Source organism: Crinia signifera, chromosome 1 (genome assembly GCF_055691185.1).
Source record: "Crinia signifera chromosome 1, ASM5569118v1, whole genome shotgun sequence".
In the NCBI taxonomy this organism is placed as follows: domain Eukaryota; kingdom Metazoa; phylum Chordata; class Amphibia; order Anura; family Myobatrachidae; genus Crinia; species Crinia signifera.
In genome coordinates, this window is record NC_139217.1 from 57,017,603 (window position 1) to 57,041,374 (window position 23,772).

At 45.8% G+C, this 23,772-nt stretch overlaps 1 protein-coding gene across 1 annotated transcript in view; it reads right to left on the reverse strand.

Moving 5' to 3' along the window:
- The window catches only part of STK32B (serine/threonine kinase 32B), a 209,339-nt gene that overhangs the window by 74,232 nt on the left and 111,335 nt on the right, over positions 1 to 23,772 (reverse strand). Inside the window, exon 6 of the mRNA XM_083155858.1 lies at positions 21,500 to 21,589. Within this exon, the coding sequence (XP_083011984.1) occupies positions 21,500 to 21,589 (90 nt within the window). The remainder of the gene's footprint in view (positions 1 to 21,499; positions 21,590 to 23,772) is intronic.

A 23,772-nucleotide genomic window follows, 5' to 3' on the forward strand; every position in this document is an offset into this window, starting at 1 on the left:
CCATTGATTTTATGCAATATGCTGCAGCTGTCAGTGTTAGAATCTGCGTTTGCACCAACCCGATATGTGGTGCCTGAGACCTGTCAGAATCTGGCTTTCATCTTTGTATTTATATAGCTTAAAGGAATCATCAGCATGACATGTTGATGTCCTTGTCAGAATAGTGGAAGGAAAACAATAAGTAGCAGATTGGGCGCTGGCAGGGGGTGGTTCGCCAAGCAGCTACTAAAAGGGAGGGAGAAGATCCCTAGGTGGTTAAAAAGAAAAAGCAATAAGTAGCGCTAAATACCAATGAAGAATTAAAATATAATAGACATTTAGGGGGAAATTTACCAAAATGGATTCGTAAAAAATAGGTGTATTCGTAGGCAGAAATACACCTATTTTTTACACATTTGTATTTTCGGGATTTACAATCCCGTAAATACAACAAATCGTATTCCTAATGATGGGACATTCATATTTGTATTTACAAATACGAATGTCTACACCATCGATAGGATACGACAGGAATCACCATTCAAAAGAATGGTGGTTCCTGATTTACTAAGCAGCCGTATTGATAATACGGCTGCTAATTGGTGTAAAACAGGCACGCAAATACGACAGAAAAATACACCTTGATGTTCCTGTCGTATTTGCTTTAAGCCTGCACGGATCAGTCAGATCCGTGCAGGCTGCAGTGTAAAAAAATAGAAAAAATAAATAAATAAATAAAAAAACAGCGTGGGGTCCCCCCCACAGCTGTAACCAGCACCAGGCTGAAAGAGCAGGGGCCGGTAATTAAGAATCAGGGAACCCGACAAATAGGGGTTCCCCGATTTTTAACAACCAGCCCCAGGCTCCAGGTCCAGGGCTGGTTCCCAAAATACGGGGGACAAAATGACTAGGGGTCCCCCGTATTTTAAGAACCAGCCCCAGGCCAAACCAGCCAGCAGGGTAATGCCACAGACGGGGGGAGACTTTTTATACAAGTCCCCCCGGCCAAAGCATTCAGCCCTACTGACCAGTCAGCCTGGCCAGGGGCCCTGGGGGAGTAGGGACCCCCCCAATAAAGGGGTCCCCCCCCTCCAGGACTTACCTGACCAGGCTGAAGCCTGGTGCTGTCCCCGGTGGCCCTGTGCGGTGGCCACCAGGGCTGATCTTGGTGTAAAAAATAGAACAATAAACTATTGTTTTAAACTGTGGAACTATGAGTCCCAGCAAGCCTCCCCTGCAAGCTGGGACTTGGTGAACCAAAAGTCCCAGCCTGCGGGGCATTAAAGGGCCCGCTGGATCTTGTAGTTCCACAGTAAAAAAAATCGTTAAATAAATACACACTGACACATAAGAAAAATAAAAGTTTAATACATCCATTACACACACACTGATACTTACCTATCTTGATCCCGTAGGTAGGTCCCAGAGTTTTGATCCGGTGCCTTGTCCTGGTTCCGGATCATGTCATCTTTCTTCACCATGTCGATCTTCATGTCGGCGTCGGCGTCAGGTCCGGGTCCGAAGAAATCCATGGTGGACCTGTGGAAGGAAATCCAACTCACCCAGGTCCTCCATGGAAGTTCTTCTGGCTTGGTCCGACGTAGTCCAGGCATTCTTCCATCTTCTTCCATCTTCTGGCTTCTTTTTCAAGCTGCCGGGCGACTCCGGCAGCTCCCCGACTGTCAGAGCCGCAGAGATGTTTCCTCCTCGGCGTCTGGACTAAGAATGAATTCTGGCCAATCAGGAGCCGCCTAGCGGCCAATCAGGAGCCCGGAAAGTCGGCTCCTGATTGGCCAGAATTCATTCATTCATTCGTATATGACTGCTTTGTAATTTCACCTCCGGAACACGACTTTGCATACGACTGAAACAGTTGTATGCAGTCGTAGGGAAAATACTAATATGAAAAACTAGGTTTTTCATATTAGTAAATTTCCCCCTTAATATTACACGTAAACAAACATATAGGGGGAAATTTAGCAATATGAAAAACCTAGTTTTTCGTATTGGTATTTCCCCTACGGCTGCATACGACTGTTTAAGTCGTATGCAAAGTCGTGTTCCGGAGGGGAAATTACAAAGCAGTCAGATACGACTGCTTTGTAACCCTCCGATAGTGTAATGATTCGTATTAGCTGGCCATATATACGGCCGCTAATACGAATTTTTCTAGCAGTCTGCACGGATCAGTCAGATCCGTGCAGGCTGCAATGTGTAAAAAAAAATAGAAAAATTAAATAAATAAAAAAAAAAAAACGGCGTGGGGTCCCCCCCACAGCTGTAACCAGCACCAGGCTGAAGGAGCCGGGGCCGGTAATTAAAAATCAGGGAACCCGACAAATAGGGGTTCCCCGATTTTTAACAACCAGCCCCAGGCTCCAGGTCCGGGGCTGGTTCCCAAAATACGGGGGACAAAATGACTAGGGGTCCCCCGTATTTCAAGAACCAGCCCCAGGCACAACCAGCCAGCAGGGTAATGTCACAGCCGGGGGACACTTATGATATAAGGTCCCGCGGCCAAAACATTAACCCCCTGACCGGTCAGCCTGGCCAGGGGCCCTGGGGGAGTGGGGACCCCCCAATGAAGGAGTCCCCCCCCTCCAGGACTTACCTGACCAGGCTGAAGCCTGGTACTGTCCCCGATGCCCCTGGGCGGTGGGCATCGGGCTGATTATGGTGTAAAAAAAAAGATTAAACTATTGTTTTTTACTGTGGCACTACAAGTGCCAGCAAGCCTCCCCAGCAAGCTGGGACTTGGAGAATCACAAGTCCCAGCCTGCTGGGCATTAAAGGGCCCGCTGGCACTTGTAGTTCCACAGTTAAAAAAATAGTACACAAAACACACTGACACACATTTAAAATAAAACTTTAATACATACAAAGCCCACACATACTAATACTTACCTATCTTCTTCCCGTAGGTAGCCCTGGTCCTGATGTCCTCCAGTCCTGTGTCGTCTTCGGGATCCATGTCGATGTCCTTCTTCATGTCGACGTCGCTGTCAGCGATGGCGTCCGGTGTCCGGGTCCGACGAAATCCATGGAGGAAGCTGTGGAAGTAAACCATACTCACCTGTCCCAGCGCGACGTAGTCCAGGTAAGGGTCTTGGCAAAAAAACAAACCGACACCCCGAAACCAGACCGGACAGCTGAGCCGCACGGTGTTTGTGTACATCGTGTGGCTCCGCCCCCGAATGCCGCTATTGGCCGCCTTGCGGCCTAGCGGCCAATCAGGAGCCGCTAGGCCGCAAGGCGGCCAATAGCAGCATTCGGGAGGCAGAGCCGCACGATGTACACAGAGTACCGTGCGGCTCAGCTGTTCGGCTGGTTTCGGGGTGTCGGTTTGTTTTTTTGCCAAGACACTTACCTGGACTACGTCGCGCTGGGACAGGTGAGTATGGTTTCCTTCCACAGCTTCCACATGGATTTCATCGGATCCGGACGGGGACGCCATCGCCGACAGCGACGTCGACATGAAGAAGGACATCGACATGGATCCCGAAGACGACACAGGACATCAGGACCAGGGCTACCTACGGAAAGAAGATAGGTAAGTATTAGTATGTGTGGGCTTTGTATGTATTAAAGTTTTATTTTAAATGTGTGTCAGTGTGTTTTGTGTACTATTTTTTTAACTGTGGAACTACAAGTGCCAGCGGGCCCTTTAATGCCCAGCAGGCTGGGACTTGTGGTTCTCCAAGTCCCAGCTTGCTGGGGAGGCTTGCTGGCACTTGTAGTGCCACAGTAAAAAACAATAGATTATTCTATTTTTTACACTTGAATCAGCCCGATGCCCACCGCCCAGGGGCATCGGGGACAGTACCAGGCTTCAGCCTGGTCAGGTAAGTCCTGGAGGGGGGGGAACCCTTCATTGGGGGGGTCCCCACTCCCCCAGGGCCCCTGGCCAGGCTGACCGGTCAGGGGGTTAATGTTTTGGCCGCGGGACCTTATATCATAAGTGTCCCCCGGCTGTGACATTACCCTGCTGGCTGGTTGTGCCTGGGGCTGGTTCTTGAAATACGGGGGACCCCTAGTCATTTTGTCCCCCGTATTTTGGGAACCAGCCCCGGACCTGGAGCCTGGGGCTGGTTGTTAAAAATCGGGGAACCCCTATTTGTCGGGTTCCCTGATTTTTAATTACCGGCCCCGGCTCCTTCAGCCTGGTGCTGGTTCCGGCTGTGGGGGGGGGGGACCCCACGCCGGTTTTTTTTTTAATTTATTTAATTTTTCTATTTTTTTACACTGAAGCCTGCACGGATCTGACTGATCCGTGCAGGCTTAAAGCAAATAGAACAGGAAAATGGTGTTCTATTTTCCTGTCGTATTTGCGTGGGTGTTTCACACCACTAAGCAGCCGTATTATCAGTACGGCTGCTTAGTAAATCAGAAACCACCATTCTTTTGAATGGTGATTTCTGTCGTATTCTATCGATGGTGTAGGACATTCGTATTTGTAAATACAAATACGAATGTTCCATCTTTAGGAATACGAATTGTTGTATTTTTGGGATTGTAAATCCCGAAAATACAAATTCGTAAAAAAAAGGTGTATTTCTCCCTACGAATACACCTTTTTTCTACGAATCCATTTTGGTAAATGTCCCCCATAATAACACAATTAAAACCACAAACAACTATGACCAATGATATGGGCTGAAAGTTCAGTGGGATCTGTTCCTATGGGATGCGGTCATTTGGCCTACAGCATGATGGTAGACAGTCATTAGGTCGATATGGGAAAAGGTCGACATGGGGGTTTTCACTGTTTTTTGAGCCGACATGTGTCGACAGGCGGTATTTCATTCCCTACCATCCACTAGGGCGTGGTGGGAGAATAAAATAGTGTGCCGGTGCACTTTATACTGTGTTGACATTCAGGTAAAAAAAACAGTGAAAAACCCCTTTTCACTGTCGACCTTTTCCCATGTGGACCTAATGACATGTTGACCTAATGACATAGTCTAATCCTAACCATCTCCCGCAGCCTAACCCTCTCCACCTGCAGCCTAACCCTAACCATCTCCTCCTGCAGCCTAACCCTAACCATCTCCTCCTGCAGCCTAACCATTTTCTCTCACAGCCTAACCCCAACAATTTTGTAAGTGCTTAAAAAGGTTAAAAAACATGGAAGATCATTTGTCTACCATTGCTATGGCAACCTTTTAAACCTGTTGATTTACTGACTGTTGATCTTTAATTTGTCGACCTTCCATCTGGATACCGCTGTGAACTCTGCAGAGGTACAATAATTTATGGGGTCCCTTTGATGCATACTGTTAAGGACAGATACATTTTGTCACTCCGGAGGTCTTCATGTGACCTGATGAAGACACAGGCATTGGGGTTGAAGCAAAGACAAAGGGTGGAGGTCTAATGGGGTTTATCTGCATAAACAAAGAGCTTGAGTGAAGGGTACAGAGCGTATACCTGTAGATGGGACCTGAATGAGGAGGAGTTCTGGACTTGAATAAAAGTAAGTATTTTATTAATGAAATCAGTCAATGGAATTGAATCCAGTGGACGGCTGTAAATAGTCCCAATACTGGATGCAATCTAGCAGGACGAGTCATCCGCAGAAAGGGATGAAGGTGGAGGCGGTTGGCAAAATGGTTCTTTGGCAAAATTGGGGTGTGCCACCCTTGTTTCCCAGGCGTGGTGAGACAAGTACTGCGTCCTCCTCCTGCATTTGCATTGCTAAGGATTGCATACACTAAGCCGCTGCGTGTAGCGTAGCATATGCCATCCATACTGAATCAGGCCTTAGAGCGTGTGACATCAGCACCAGCCTCGGACAGTCTGTCTATGTTGCAGTTGTGGGTCTGAGTTACTCACATTTGCACAGACTGGAAAAATCATCCACTGGTTTATGAATTGAGTATGGATGTGCGACTGGATAGTGGAAAACGATATATTCGCTGTCTGGTCTCAGATTTGCATGGGGCAGGTTCTTACTCTGTCTGGGCGGCAGCGAGCTGCTCGCACTCATTTGTAAATTGCAGATGAGCGATCGGGTCTGAATCAGGCTATTAGTATGCAAGCTGCTTTGTTTTGTTCTTTAATTCAATAGAAAGCTAACGGTGAGCCTGATGAAATGATCACATTAGGCTTCTATTAATTATAATCAGTTCTTACATTAAAACTGTAAATAAATCCCAGTATGCATTACCTAATCATATCATGCGGGTCTACAGCAGTGGTGGCTCTTACCCTTGTGGAGGAGGGGGGCTTCCATGATGCACCCCCCTCCGCTGCTGCAGCTGTGCTCCCCGCTGCTGATGGTCCCAGCCGCCGGTCCCCTGCACAGGGCCAGCGTATGTGCAGCAACTTCATACATACTGCCAGGGCCGGTGTAAGGCTTCTCAGCACCCTAGGCAAACTTCAACCTACTGATGCCCCCCCCCCAATACTGCCACCAACACCCACTGTCCAACCCATTAAGGCATACACTCCGGAATGCCTAACATTCCGGAATGGCAGGGATGCTCCCAAAAATCAGGTGGTCCTCCTAGCCCCCTGGGAAGGTGGGCAAGTCCCTTGCTTTCCCTGGAGGTCTCCCTTTGCAACCAGCAGAGTACAAGGGGGCAGAAAAGTATGCCTCAAGGGAAAGTATGGAAGTGAGGTCTTAGAGGTTCCATAGCAGCCGCCTGCATTAAGTACAACAAGGATCCTCATAGACATCCTTGATTTTTTGATAGGCAGACTTGGTGGCGCCCCCAGATCCCGGCGCCCTAAGCAGCTGCCTAAAGCTGCCTAATGGTGGAACCGTCCCTGCATACTGTGCACGCACTGGCCCAAGCCTTCATGGGCTGTCTTTGTAGCAGTCCCCGGAGGCTTAATCAGGTTCCCGAGTCCGGGGAATGCGCAGTGCCACCCGCGGTACTGCGCATGTGCAGAACCCATTTTGGGGGCTGCCCCCCATTTGTGCACAGAGAGGCAACACCTACCAATGGGACTGCCTTGATTGACAGGCAGGTCGGACTTCCAATAGGAACTTACTGCCACTGAGGACAGTGGCAGAATTTACTTGGGAGGGCTGCAGCCCTGCAGCCCATAGGTAAAAACCCCCACTGGTCTACAGTACATAAATAAATGCACTCATAACTAAATATATTTAGATATAATTTTAGCATAATTTTAAAAATAATCCAGTAAAACAATAATATATAGTTTAATGTGTATAATTATTTGTTTGAGTGGCTTTTTTTATGAAGGGGACAACAGGCCTGATTCCGAGTTTGTATACACGCGGCCTATGCAGCTGCGATTTTTCAGCTTGCGGGCTTGGTAGTCCTCACAACTGAAGCAGCCACCCAGAAAACAGAGATGCCCCTAGGAGCCTTGGAAAGTTGTCAGTAACACACACGCACAACATCAACACAGAAAGAGGAATGTGAACTCCCTGAGTAGATTTATGCTCACACAGACTGCTGGCCACCACAGGCGGAACTACCATTGGTGCAGCAGGTGCATTGCACAGGACTCCTGAGGACTAAGGGGCCCACTGATGCCCAAACCAGCAATGAGTAATCCCCAGGCCCTCCCACAGAACATTTTGAATGAATGGCTCAGGGAGCAGGGTGGGCCCCACTGCCTGAATGACCTGGGTCTCTACCAAGGTACATGCCTCCATTATCTGCATTGCGCAAGACATTGTGCTTGTAGCTGTCACCATTGTCTTCCCCTGTCACTCACTCTTTCTCCCTGTCACATTCTACCTCCCCTGCCTTACTATGCCACCCTCTTCCTCTCCCTGTCACCCACTGTCATTTTGCATATTGTGAACTTGGATTGGGGTGGAGGAGGGGGGCCTGAATTATATTTTTGCACCTGGGCCCACAACCACAAGCTCCGCCACTGCTGGCCACAGAAATACATCAAGACAACTACATGGAGCAGCTGACAGGTCTCTGGTGTGGTTGGCAAGGTTGGCGGTGTTATTCTTTTACCTCCAGAAGGATTAATATTTATGCAGTGATTCTAATGTTCAAAAGTGCATGAAAGTAGAGTATTTTCTCTTATGCGTTTGACTAGGATCAAAGTGCATTTTATATTCACTTTTCAAATGTGCTTACAAACAGACATACAGCAGATGAAGGGGACAGGTACTGTATAGTATGAAGTGCTGGAAATCAAAGCCAAAAATAACAGTGCATAATATTACTCCGGGCTGTTGTCTTCTGGAAGGCAGTGACCTGTGACACAATCCTGAGGTTCCCGAGCAGATATACTGAATATAATGCAATATTGATAAGCAGAGTGATTTGTAACAGCCTAATCCCATTCATATTAATGCCATCAGTGCATCCTGTTTACAACTTTCCCAGGTACGGAAGCACCATATAAGGGCAAGTCTGTCAGATACATCAATGATAAACATGGTCGCCATTGGCAAGTGTACTTTATAGCTTTGCCTCATATGAAAGGAGATGTCAGAACATGGTACCGTATATACCCGAGTATAAGCCGACCCGAATATAAGCCGAGGCACAAAACTTTACCACAAAAAAACTGGGAAAACTTATTGAGGTAAGTGGGACCTTCACTCAAGTATACGCCGAGGGGGGCTTTTTCAGCATAAAAAATGTGCTCAAAAAGTTGGCTTACACTCGAATATATACGGTAAATGGAATTTCCGCAGCCCAGCCACAATAAACCGAAAGTACAACATCTGCCTGTCCTTGCAGAGTAATTACTACTGATTGGCTGGATAGCATTCTCCTGGGGCAGCGGTCAAGGGGAAGAACCATCCCTGGGGGGCACAGAGAACTTAGTGCGCCTAGGCGGACACTCGGGGAGCTCTGCATAGCCCTGAGTTCCCGGCAGCACTGAGACCCCAAGAGCAAGCAGCACTGCAGCCCGCTGACGCCAAAGCACGGGATGCTGCTGCCGAGTGGCAAATCTGGCCCTGACCCCCCTTCTGACAGCACCGGGCAGGGGGAAAGTCGCTCGTGTATACACTGAGCGGCTTTCCCGCATAATCGCCCAGTGTGTACGGACCTTAATTACTTGGGTCTGATTAGGTGTAAATCAGGGTTGCCGACCCTCCCGGAATTTCCGGGAGTCTCCCGAAAATCGGGTACCCCCTCCCGGCCCCCGGAAGGGTGGGCAACCCTCCCGGATTCAGGGGGACCCCCGCTGACCCCCGGATCGCGGCATTAAAATGCCGCAATCCTCGGGTCTCAGAGGAGGGGGCGGAGCTAAAACGGCACAATCGCGTCATTTTAGCCCCGCCCCCTCCATGGAGATCCCTGAATTCACTGCTTTTAACAGTATGGGGGCGGGGCTTAGTGATGTCACTCGTAAGCCCCGCCCCCTGAGCGGCTGCTGAAACTCTCCTCTCCGGGCTTCTCCCGGAGAGGAGAATGTTAAAGTCGGCAACCCTGGTGTAAATCTAAGTGGGCAGCACAATTGCAGCATACACCTACACATTTCATATCAGCGATGTCAGGCAGCTGTAACCATGATGGATGAATAAACCACTTCTACATCCCACTTGTTAAAGGATTTATAGGAATAAAAAAAAAAATCTATTTATTTACATTAAACATTCATTGTTTAAATGAATTGGTTCCTCATGAACACACACAGTTAAAATACAATGTTTTGTTTCATTTATTTTACAAGTAGAGGGAACTTATATACCACTTACCCTTTGTTGCAGATGCAGGGTGTTTGTCACAACCATTAATCTTTGTGTGTTAAATCAGATGAGAATATGTTACAGATTGAAATGTGACAGCAGTAATAAAGGTCAATTCAACATCATTAACTGAGCTTAGAAAATGTTTTTTCATGAGTGCTGCCGTTTTCGGGAAAACGTATCACGCATCAGTAACAATGCGAACCATTCTTCTCCCAAGAAACTAGGAGCTTCACTTGCAAATCAAATGATTCCCTCTCCCCTCTCAGTGTGTTATTTGAATTTCTAAGGCTGCGATTGTAGTTTTATGATTTCAATCAATACAGATGCCCTAGAAAAGAAATCCCACAGCACAAAAACAGACCTTGACCTTTCAGAATAACAAAACGGTAAAACTTGGCAACAATTCCACCCTACACACGTTTTGTATGCGAAGCAAAAATAGAGGAAACAACAAAGAAACCTCTTTTTTTGTGAGTCTGAAATGAAAAGAAAAAAATAGATTTTTCAGTATTCGTCACAGTAGCCCTGTTACAATGATGTATTCTTTTGACTACTGTATTATTTACCTATTATTTTTAACTGTTGTATAGAACACTGGAACCAACAATCCCAGCTTGTTGAGAGAGTCTGTACCCCAGGAGTGGGGAGTAGGGTGGCCAATCCTGGGAACGGGATCGGCGGGATCCCAGGATTTGGGCCCAAAATTTGCTGGGATTTCAATCTCGGGATTGAAGTTTCCAATCCTGGGATTTTGGGATGCGCAGTCTAATGCCGGGCAGTGGCTGAGCACCCGCTGCGGCTCTGCACAGCATGACGTGGTCAGAGGTAATGCTGTACAGGTGACACCGCCGGCACTCTCAGATACAACGCCCGCCTAGTTCCCGAACACATCAGCCAGCTCCGGCTGCACCGCCCAGGCCATTTCTCTGGCTAGAAAGGAATTTCCCCAGGGATTGGCTCCCCTAGTAGGGAGTTTGGAGGAAGTAAGGGACATTAGAACTCATATTTCTGGAAGAGTTTGGTACAAGAGAAGTAAAAGCTGAAGAGTAAAGCTGGCCATACATCAGAAAGATCGATCTTAAGATCGATTGCGCTCATGATTGTGTACAATTTCCCTTGAAATCCCCGGCAGTCCTTGGTGGTTTTTGGACACACAATCTACTCACAATCCATCATACAATCAGTCATACAATCCATCTGCTGCATGATTGTGTACACAAGATGTGCACACAATCTGCATACAATCCATCATACAATCATTCATACAATCCATCTGCTGATAGATTGTATGATTGTGTACACAAGATGTGCACACAATCTGCATACAATCCATCTTACAATCAATTGAGATTGTATGATTGGGTACAATATCTTTCTGATGTATGGCCACCTTTGAGGAAGAGTGCTTGACTACAGTATGTCCATAGAGAGTCACTCGGGAAAGAAAGGCAGAGCAGCCAAGACAAGGTACCGTGCCTGAAGCATGGTATGCGCAGCACACCATGTGAGGGGACACTGTACACTTATACAGGGTCCACCTCGACCTACAGATGGAGCCCTTTTCTTTTTTGTGAGGGCTGGCGAAGGAAAAGTCAGCCCTTGCCAGCTGCCAGGCCCCGCCATCCGTCGCCATTCCGATGGAGCTCCCCGCTGCCATCCGCCACCTCCCCAGTCGCCTGTCCCCACCGCCTCCCCGAACCCCCCTAACCATGCCCATCTCCCTGAAGCGGAGATGGGCAGGGTTCCCCCTGCCCAGCTGCCGAGTGACTAGGACGCGCGTGCATGTGAGAGGCTCGCGCGTCCCAGTCTAATGGAGTCCCTCTCATCCAGCGCTTGCCATCACCATCACCACACTCCCGTCAATCTAACGCTTGCTTCTAACTTCCATTACTGTAGATCTAGATGTGATCAGCTATCTTCTTTAGCTAGACGCGTTCGACGAAGGGTGGTTGTCCATAACATGGTCAATCTAGACAGATTTGATTCGCTATACCGTAACCTCCCCAGAAATACAGCTCCTGCCTCCATTCTTCTTCTCAACATATTTGTGGCCAACATTATAATTGAGGCCACTCCCCTCACCCTTCATGGATTCATAGTCATGAAGAACTATTGCTTCATATGGAAACAAGAACACAAAATAAAAAAATGTCCAAACAGTAAATAAAAATTATAATATCTGACATTTGCACTTATAAGTGAAGTAGGGCTTTAATACAACAAAAGTAGTCGTAGTAGTACGTTTATTTATAAGGCACCACAAGGTGTCCGCAGCGCCGTACATAGCAAACAAAAAACAAGTTACAAGGTAACGTACAGGGTGTGTTGAAAAATACAGTATATATAGGGGTATAGCTGGTAGAACTAAAATCAGCATCAGTTCAAAATTAGGTGTCAAAATTGTCGAGGAGACTGAAGATGAAGTAGAGGAAGGGAAGAACAGGACAGGAGCGCTGGTGAGGTAAAGAGTTAGGGTGAGTACGTGAGGAAGGAGGACCCTACTCATAAGAGTTAACATACTAAAAGGAGGTGGGTGGACGAACGAAAAACAATAGGATAAGTAGGAACGGATGGGAACGGAGGCAGGATAGGAGGATCAAAAGAGGTTAGGAGAAGGGATAGGCTAGTCGAAAAAAGTGGGTTTTGAGGGAGCGCTTGAAGGAGGTAAGGGAATCAGAAAGCCTGATGGGTGGCGGGAGGTTGTTCCAGTGCAGGGGGGCAGCGCGAGAGAAGTCTTGGACACAGGAGTGGGAGGAGGTGATTAGGTGAGAGGTCAGTCGGCGGTCAGCGATGGAGCGAAGAGGACGGGAGGGAGTGTGGATAGAGATCAGTGAAGAGAGGTAAGGAGCGGTGGAGGAGGAGAGAGCCTTGTAGGTGGTGGTGAGGAGTTTAAAGGGAACTCGGAAAGGAATGGGGAGCCAGTGAAGAGATAGACAGAGGGGGGAGGCGGAGGTAGGGCGGCGGGAGAGGAAGATGAGCATAGCATCAGCGTTAAGAATGGATTGGAGAGGTGCGAGGTGGGTGAGAGGTAGCCCAGAGAGAAGGATGTTGCAGTAGTCAAGGCGGGAGATGACAAGAGAGTGAATGAGAATTTTGGTCGCGTCAGTGGAGAGGAATGGTCTGATGCGTGAGATGTTGCGTAGGTGAAAGCGGCAAGACTGTGAGAATGTGGGGGGTGAAAGAGAGGGAGGAGGAGAGGGAGGAGTCAATGATGGGTCACCTGTCTCATAGTTGATGCAAAGATTTGAGAGCAAAAAGTCCCATGCACTGTACTGTAGAGTGCTAGAACCTTCACCTGCACACCAACTAGATAATACAGTATATATACCAGATGGAAATAGGATCACTGCATAGAACAGTCTGGCAACTCCAGTAAAGGACGTGCTCTATATTTCATGCATGGGAGGGGGACATTTGTGTATAAGGAACATTGCTCAGAGGATTCGCCATTAAATTCAAGATGACAAGCGTGTTCTCCTGAAAAGAATTAAGATGAACCAAGTAAAATGGATGAATACATGAATAGATGAATCGCAAACTGCATAGAAACAGGTGCAACTAAACACACCAGACAAGATAATTGCATTAATACGAGCACAGGCGCCTGTGACACAGAAACCTAGAAAGCATACAGGCAAATGATATCGCACTGTTAACTTGTCCAGCGAAGAAAAAACGATTGGACAAAATACAGACATTGACATGAAAAAAAGTTGCAGGGAAATTCAATTACATTTTAAAAAAGGGCTGTAACTAGCACAGCGTGTAAGGCTTCTCGGCACCCTAGGCAAAATTTCAACCCACTTCCCCCCTCCCCACATTTCACACTGCCACCGATACTCACTTTTGATCCCCTCAAGTGAAAGTTTGACTAGTGTGTATGGCCCGGTAATGAGCAGTGAGCGCTGATGGGTGATTAATGCTCCCCATCCGCCACCACTCATATGCTGACCAGCAGTTGAATGGTGGGGTCAGGGCTGGTGTAAGGCTTCACAGCACCCTAGGCAAAACTTAAAGTTACTGCCCCCCCCCTCCCCCATATTACCACCAATAAATACCCACTTTCCAACCCCTTAAGGCATATTTGACAAACTTTCTGGAATGGCAGGGAGGCTCCCAAAAAATCAGGTGGCCCTCCCAGCCCCACCTTGGGAAGGTGGGCAATTCCCTGCTTTCCCTGGAGGCCCTCTTTGCCACCCTCAACAAAGGGTACTCTACAAAGAGGAGGGGAAGTATGCCTCAAGGGAAAGTATGGAGGTACTTAATGCCACCTGCATTAAGTACAAGGATCCTCATAGACATCCTTAATTTTTGAAAGGCAGACTTGGTGGCGCCCCCAAGGGCCTGGTGCCCTAGGCAGCTGCCTAAAGCTGCCTAATGGTAGAGCCGGCCCTGGGTGGGGTGGATGGCTTTGCATAGAGTCCTGCCATCGAAAAACCGCCCACCCCAGAAAAATTGATTGTACAGGCGATAATCGCTCACTGTGTATGATTTGAGCAATTATCAGCCCAGCGATTTTCTGCATCATCGCTGTGCATACACGCTGGGCAAAATTGGCTGTTGTGTATGCACCTTTAGAAGATACACATCCACCACCTTCATTAAGCACAAGTAGGATGTCTTCCTCATAGACATCCTTAATTTTGTGATAGAGCGACTCGTGGTGATGCCCCCCCCCCCCCCCGGATCCCTAGGCAGCCGTCTTAATGATGATGATAATGAGGATGAGGAAATGGGTGAGCAGCACATCAGCCCCATGGTCCCGGTGGCAGCCTCCTATGCTTTCTTCCTTTTAATTATTCATGCACATTTGATGCATAAACAGAGAAGTTTAATATTTGGTTCCAATATCATACTACTGTAATTTTTTATGTAACTTATTTTTTACCTTTACAGTAACTGAAACTCCATTACATGATCTGAGGACAAGATCCTCTTATTTTAATTATCTCTATTGATCCTGGGTTTTAAATATAGCGCTATAGATTTATCTTCCATGCAGGAAGTTTAGGATCAGCAGTATGGAATGTGATATAAGGCCAGCAAAGCGATATATTTTCGAAACGATGTGTATGCATGTGGTGTTATTGCAGAGTTATATAGGCACACACCAGCAAATTACTCAAAACAAACCACTTAATAGTGGATCTCATTTCAAGTTAGGTGGCAGTTTAATCTTGATGCTGGCCGTGACCCAATCACAGTTTGCAGATCTGCAGCTAATAGGAGGTAACTGGTAGCCAATGGAATACAGTGGTCATGGGATCTAGAATTTGATGCCAGTAATGAACCAATTATGAGTCATATATCAGTAGCCAATAGGACAATAGGAAGCAGCCACAATGAACCAATCAGGGCTCTTCACATAATAACTTTGTTCACTCATAGCATCTTATATTAGACAATGCACAGTGGGGACACACAGTCTATTGGTGAAGAGGGCGCAGTGGAGAGTTCCTGAAGAGAGGAAGTTCCAGTGGCTGTGGAAGATACCAGAAGTTAGTGAAATAATATCAGACGGCGGCAGCCATGGAAGATCCAGTGGTGGCTGATCATGGAAGCAGTGGCAGGAAGCAGAAAATGTCTGAGGATCCGACAGTGCTGCTAGTGGTGAGATGTAAAAGAGCTATTAAAAGTTCCTCACTACAGCTTTTCCAAATTAAATTGGTAGGTGTTCATTAAAACTTTGATAGGGCACTAGGCCTATGGGAATAATCAGGCCTTGGCCTGAGCCACTGCGTGCTTCAAGTACAGTTGGTAAGCTAACAGCCTGAACCAACTGTAGGTGACCTTTGGTATTAGGTAGGTTGTAGGTTGAAGTAAGGTGGAGTTCCCAATAAAATGTATCTGGCTTGATGGCCCACACCTCTGTTGGTTTTAGCTCTGTAACAAACGGGACAGCAGCCCCAGTTGAGTATTTTGTGTAGGATCTATGGTACAATAAGTTTGGGAAGCTGTGTAGCTCTCACCCTATATTTTCACCTTGTTTTTACCCAAATGGAGGACCATTAGGCCTCTCTTTAAACGGTTTAATTCCCACCACAATCTTAAGCTTCTTACTAGCTAGAAGACGAGCTGGGCAGTTCTTCATAGGCAATAGTTTGAAGAGGCAGTATTGTGTTGCTCTTGTCTTGTCTGATATAACTGCTATTGTTGTATGGTTGTATAACTGCTATTATTGTATTGTTAAACTGTATAGTAGGTTGTGTTGCACTACACTCACTGTTCTGCATTCTAAAAGTTTTTTTAAGGTTGTCTTAATGAAGACAGGTTGTGAGACACCCGAGTAAGCATTAGGCCCTGCACAGCTGTGGTGTTTACTGTCTACAGGAACTGAAGAAAGCAGACAAAGTTTAAGATGAACGCATGTGAGAAACATCTTTGTTTTTCCTGACTCTTTTTTATTTTTGAGCAGAAAGTAGACCCCCCCCCCCAAGGTCAAATCTTCATCTGGTGCGTGAGTGGTCTGAGGCCAAAAGTATCAGGGATGATTTTCACCCAAAATCCACACTTTGCAGAGTCTTAGATCAGCAAGGTGTATCTTATCTTTTGCGACACTCATCTTGTCCTTTTTCTAAACCCCATGCTTCTTATCAGTATCCCACCTGCGTACCTGAACAGGCCACTACCCAACAGCATAAAGGTGAAAGGGTGAGAACCAGATAGGCTAGCGACTACACCTGTATGACAACAGGGAACACCACACCACTGCACCCCTGTCACCAGTGGCATAACTAGATACATGTGGGCCCCATAGCAAAAGTTTGTAAGGGCCCCTATTTATCACCTAATGCTGAAAAATGTATACAGCGTATGATACTTTGTCAGGCAAAGTGGGCCCCTCTCAGCTACGGGCGCCATAGCAGCTGCACCCCCTGCACCTATGGTAGTTACGCGCTTGCCTGTCACACTCCTTTAACAATATCAACAGATGTGGTGAATGAATCATGGAAGGTATTAACAAATGTACATTTTTATTTTACTGTATATCAAAAAGCACTATCCAAAGCTAAAAAAAAAATCTATCTACTCTATCTACAGTATCTATCTGTAGCTTTTTGTCATACAATTTTCTACATGTTTCTGAATTTCGAACTGTTCTAGTGACATTATCATTTGATTTGTTTTGAACTGTCTTCTTAATATGCGTTCTCCTTTAAAATTCCGTCATGATACATGTCAAATCTCCGCAACATGCCTATGTACATTAGGCAATTCGGGATTTTTATGTCTTCTTATCATTGAATGTTAATGGAAATGTGTTTGAACTCTGCAAGTTTGATGTCAGAAATGCCACAACCAGAATTTGTTTTGTCTTGAGATATGAATGAGATCAAGGAGTGTCTTAGCACGTCTCCGATATACCATGATGGCCTATACATGGCAATAAGTGTCAGAGGGGATATAAAAAGGCGCAGACGTCATACACCTGCCCCTAGCAGCCTAGGAATACCTGCGTTCCATGGGGCCCACCCAGCGTTTCTTTGGGCACACCCATCTTTTTTGTGGGCACGCCCATGAAACAGCAAATGTCCTTCCTGGAACGCCCCCTGGCTGCCAATCAATGTGTGAACGCTGCGGTGAGTAAAAATCTTGGTAAAGTCATTTGCACAACGCCTATATGCATTAACGCCTATATGCATGCGCAGACCCCCATCATCGGAGATGGGGCTATATTTGGACCTAAACGAGCACATCTGAATTGGCCCCACTGCCCATTGTCCTGCCAGTAAGGCTAAAATCAACAGAAATACATAACTGAAATAAAGTACTTAAATACTCTGCTCACAAAACTATATACTGGCCTGACATACAGTAGTTCCATATGACAAATACATCTGATACATAATGGAGCCACAAGGTATGTGTATCATACTTACCTACCTGTCCCCAGAAATGCCAGAAGGGCCGATGACCTTGTAGGCCAAATTTGTTCAGGATTTAGCGCTTACAGCACCGCCTCCTGTGCTGACGCCGGGTGGCCACGTCATTTGTGTATTGACGTCATGACGTGACCGCTGTGCTGCAGGTAATGGATGCGGGGCAGGCGGTATAGTGATTTCTGTGTATGGTTGCTGTGATTTGATGATTGGCTGCAGTCTGAGCAGCGCATGTAGGGGGAGCTGATGGGCTGGCGCCATGGTTTGCTGCGGCCGCCAGATCCCTGCTTTTGTGTATGAGAGAAGGGGACGGGGAGCCCTGTGTGCCTGCACACTGCCGGCGGCTGCTGCTGTTAGGATGGAGTCGGAGCCAGTGGGCAGGCATATGACTCTGTTGTCCTGGACTGCATCTTTTCCCTGCTGGTCCAGCTTCAGGGGCTCAGGGTGCTGCTTCTGATAGCTGGCGGGCTGCCTCTGCTGTGTACAGACATAACCTGACTCCTGCCATCAACAAATATCTATGTATGTATTATAAGGGGAGGGGCGCAGAAATTTTAATTAGAGTACAAGGGGCTATTAATATTAATACAACTGGAGGGGCTGTTATGTGGGCAATGTTTAAGGTGCACTACTTGGGGGAATTATGTGTAAGGGACATTACTGGGGGCATAACATGGGCATTGTGTGCCATAATATGTAATGGGCAATAGAGTGTGCGGGAATGTGTAATGGGCATTACGGTGTGTCCCATAATGTGTAATGGGCATTACGGTGTGTCCCATAATGTGTAGTGCCTCCTTTTGTAATGCCACGCCTCCTTTCCATGAGGCCATGCCCCCTTTTCACAGAGCAAAGGTCCAGTCTGCTATAGGTGGGCCTGTGTGCTCAAAATGCCAGGGCCGATTTCTGGTCCAGTCCTGCCCTGCCTGCACCTCTCCATGAGGGAGAAAATGCTCTGTTCCTGGCCTTTCCTGGTAATGTAGGATTGCCATCACCTGTGGTGTAACACCTTTCTTAGCAATTACCCAGCTCACCACAGGTGATGGCAATCCTACATTACCAGGGAAGTCCAGGAGCAGAGCATTTTCTCCGTGAAGGAGAGGGACAGGTAGGCCAAGTATGATGTGTATCTGTAGCAGAAAAGTGCCCTATAGTACACTATGGGCCTTATTTTGGTTCATTCTTTCTGACAAAATCCTTCTTAGATGGACAAAACCATGTGCACTGCAGGGGGGGCAGATGTAACATGTGCAGAGAGAATTAGATTTGGGTGAGTAATTTTGTTTTTGTGCAGGGAAAATACTGACTGCTTTAATTTTACACTGCAATATAGATCTCACTTTTAAGTAAAACCCCACCCAAATCTAATTCTCTCTGCACATGTTACATCTGCCCTACCTGCAGTGCACATGGTTTTGCCCATCTAAGAAGGATTTTGTCAGAAAGAATGAACCAAAATAAGGCCCTATGTGCCAGCTAAGTGCCTTATAGACCAAAAATGTATTCCAAATTATTTTCAAACTTGTCACATGGTTTCCCACCTGCAGCTGATTTGTCATTGTCCCCATAACCTAGACCGCACTATGTAGAGCCTCGTGATATCTGTCTTTCCCTTATCCTTCTATTCCCTTTATGCAGTTGTACTTGCTCTAATTGTTTTGCTCATTTTAACTTGACAAGTTTATGTTTTGAGATGTTATAAATAAGTCAACTAAAAAAAGGTTTTCCATGTTACAACATGTTTTGAAATCATAAACCGCAAGTGGACATATCGACCGAACCCATTTATTTCCACCAAATAGTTACTGTAACTCTAATTTAAAATAGTTTTTGGGCAGTTGGAGAAGTCGGAGTATCAGGGTAATTTTGCGTAAAAGTCATTTTACAGGGACACTAATCTCCAAATCGTTATTTTTTTATTGCATACAGTAAAGTAAATGTAAGAGTATTGTAATTTTTATGTTCTCTTTCTGGGAGATAGTATGTTACACACATGAGCCAACCATGAGTGATCCTTCGACACCTCCTGTACTCCATTACACTGCTGCTACAATCTGTCCTGACTAACGCACTGCTGCAACAACTGAATTTATTTTTTTGTCCTTTGCTATTCCACTGAGAACCATGCTAAAGGACAGGGAACAAACTCTGGGCTTTATTATCAAAAAATTTTGACGCACAAATGTGTGTTTGTAGGATACCAGCAAATATTAAGTACCAACCAGAAGGGCAGCCATCAGGGGGGGACTGCGGGGACTCCAGTACCGGGCCCAGACAGAAAGGGGACCAGGACTGGAGTCTACAAAGTACAATTTGTAATAAACAAAGTTCACATTTCTCTTGAAGCAATGTAGAGGTAGAGTAGTGCCAGTGCCACCAGTGCTGCAGACAGAGGTGTCACCGGGCATCCCAGGTGTTCGAGAAAGTGAAGGGAGCCTTGCCAACCAGATAAGTGTATTGGTAGAGCTGCAGATAATGGAAATACCTTCTGTGGTCCAGCATTTACAATCAGAAAAGCAGAACCCATAGGGGCAGATTCAAATGTTTCACGGTGCCCGATCTCCGGTCCAAAGTGAGGGGAGATCACAGAGCGATATTGAAACGGCTTGGGACCCGGCAGTGAAGTGGTGGGGACCCGGGGGGAGCTCCGGTTGAAGGGGATGCGCGTGAATCTCGTGCGCGGGCATCCCCTACCAGCGGCTGGCGGAAGGGGATGCGCGTGCATTGTTGCATTATTGAATAGTATCCTATGGGTACATTATTGCATAGTATCCTATGGGTACATTCGGCAGAATTTTCCTAGTTATTCACACGCATGCAGTCTGATGACCATGCCTGGGCAGTAGCGAGACTGGGTCCCGAACCTAGAAATACATTGATTTAATTTTTATATCTTATACCCCTTTCCCTGAATGTGTTTCATGATACCTTATGGATATGACATTGCCATAAATAATCTATTATTGTATATCTGTCTTTGGAAGCCATTTAGGAAACTATTAGCCTTGGCTACGGATGCTCTGGTGTCAACCATTTCAACTTTCACCCTTTATTGCACCATGTTGGTAAACTGCACAACCTCTTTGCCCAGTACTGCTTATTCAGTCTATTTTAAGTTCTTTAATATTCCACAGTAACAGTCTTCATCGGGAGTAACCCTCACCAACAGCAGAATCTGTTGCATTGTCTAGACCAGTGTTTTTCAACCACTGTGCCGTGGCACACTAGTGTGCCTTGAGCTGTTCTCAAGTGTGCCCCAGATCTAGAGATGCCCAAACCAGTTTACAGCCACCACCAGTTCAACTGTTTTTTACTGGTCTCTTCATTCATGTTAAAGGGCCAATGTATGTTATGTTACCTGTGGGGACCAGTGTGATTGTTTTTTATATGGAGGCCAATAGGTTTCTTTTTTTTTCCTTTGGGGGCCAATGTGTTTTGCCCTGTGGGGATCTCATGGTGTGCCTTGGCAAATTTAACATCTTAGTTAGTGTGCCGCGAGGTAAAAAGGTTGAAAATCACTGGTCTAGACACTAAAGCGGTTTTAATTGTCTGTATACCGAACTACAAATTATGTGTCTGTCATCGGTTTTCTGTAAATAGAACATAACATTGCGACTTTCCAGACAAAAGGCCCCTAGTAGTAAGTGAATTACTGAGTGCCAGACTAATGACACGGCTTATTCAAATGGAATTAACAAGACTTCCCAGGTGAGTAAAATGTGAAAACAGCCTATAATTGTTACATCAGTACATCAATGGTTTTAGTTTTAACTGTTTGGAAACTAGCTGCTTTGCATTTTACCTTTAAGCTATACATTTCATCATAAGCAGTTTAATCATTTCTATGTATTTTAAATATTTGCTTTCACATCTACAAATGCATGGAACGTCTGGTGCGACAAACTGTCTGCTTACACAGCATTTATGTGTTAACAAATGAAATACATGTTTATTAAGAAAACAGCCAATAGAACATATGTGTAAATCACTTACATACCAATATAAGGCTTTGTCCCTGCCATGGATGATGCTTTCTCTGTTCCTTTGACAATTGTAGCTATGTTAAAATCCGTAATGTGTACATGTCCTGAAATAATAATAAAATAAGAATAATTCAAAAAATATATAAGTTCTCAGCAACACAATAGTTATTTCAGGAGACTTCTAACACTACAGTGTTATAAAACATCTGGACAATTGCATAAGATCCTTAGAGTTATGCTAGAGATGTCTTTTGTCTATAACAGCCTCCATTGTTCCATTAACACTCCCACTGGTACTTAGGATGACACCAGGTCCTAAAACTTAAAACAGTAGGCCATTTTTAATTGACATGATGAGTGATCCCAACATAGTATCTGGAGCTGAAAGAGGCAAGGATATATTTATATGAGGTAGGACTGAGGTTTCCAAGTAAGTTCATCACATGCAGGGCAGGATGCACATGGACAGATATGGATAATTTGTCGAGGGTAAATGATTCATATGGTTTGTAGGATAAAGAAGCAGAAGAATAAGTAGCAGTGTATTAGTAAATGGCATTTCTATTAAGGGGTACAATATGTACAATGTGTGCGGTTCCAGGGGCCCACACTGCATGTCTATATACTTCCCTTTCTGGTGTTAGCGATGGTGCTGCGGTCAAAAATCACAGTGAAACTGTTTGCTGTGCATTTGTAGTATTGTTTAGTCACCCAAAATAATGCGGGTGCCATATTTCTGGAGACCTGGCTATGCACAGTAGATTCTAGCATAATGTCATAGTCTACAGGGGGGGGGGGGGACCATACGAAATCTGCACATGGGCCCCTGCTCTGTTAACCTGCCCCACAGACTAACCTTCAACTTTTTGATGGCACCTAAACCTAGCCCTTGGAATTCTCAGGCTGTTGATATTTCACATGGAAACTTTTCAAATGTCAACATTCTGGCACTATAAATGCTGACATGATAACCATGTGACTGCATACCATTCTGAGGATGGCAATCTTCATGTTACTATTTTTCCTCTTCCTTACTGCTCCTTCCCCCATCTTGCTCTATGATTCTTGAATCGTCACCATCTGTTTCTCTTTCTTTCTAATACTACAATTCCATCTTGGCCACTCAAACTCCCCCTTTTATGATACATGGGGCTGGTATTTGCTACCACATAATGCAGTGACCATGCAGAGGGCAATTATAGGAGCTAACAATGCAATCTGTTGTCTGTATTAAAGGTGGAGATTCAAAATGTAATGTTGAGGCTACTTTGAGTCAGGAAATTTATTTATTGGGTGTTGGTGTTATTTATTTATTCCCCGGGCTGTGTAGGAGTCCCTTTTTCTGCCCATAATGTGTGATATGTTCAGAGAGCCTCCAACAACAGTGGGAGACAGAAATAGTCAATTAACAGAGTTCCTTACCACAGCAAAGATGAGAACATATTTGAAGATCAGAAGCCTCCAGAACCAAACACTACATCAGGAGAGAAAGTGGTGTCCATGTGACAAACGGGGGACAATGTAGCAAAAATCCACAACTGGCTGCATCCATTGGGATTTTTGGGAGGAGCTAGTGATGATTCTTCATCTATTCCTCATTGTTCTGCTCTACTGAACATATTGGGGCAGGAAACACATGCATATTGCAGATCCCTATGATCTTGCAGTTCCTGCTAGCACAAGCCAGGGTTTAACTGCAAATACATCTGCCCAATCCATACCCAGAGACCTCATTGCTACCTTTAACCCAAGCCCCATAGCTGTCACATCTATTGGGATGGCAATGTTTTCACCTCTGTTACAAGAAGAGAGCATGGAATGAATATTGTTGTTCTACCATTATCCTCCCATTGGGACATATAGAGGGGTGTAGCATACGAGCACACTAAGACCCATTACAATGACACAATGTATGACAATGACAATGTATGACAATAACAATGTTCCTACTTTATTATATTTTCCATACGTAAAATTAAGGAGACCAGGTCTACCTTAGGTAAAGCGTTAGACGTGCTGCAAAGCTTCACACCTCATTAGTGGGCACAGTAAATCAAGGGCAGTACACACATGAGCGAACAGTGAGAAATAGGGTCAGTTAGGAGACAGACATTAGAATATAGCGAAACATTAAATTCAGCATTTCCCTGGCAGAGCAAGGGAATCTTCTACATGAATGCCTGGGGTCAGGGAAATTGGCCCCACGTATAATAACAAACCATTCGTTTTGCTTTCAAATACCTAATTTTCAGAAATCTATGCTTTGCTGAGCATCAGGATCACTGGG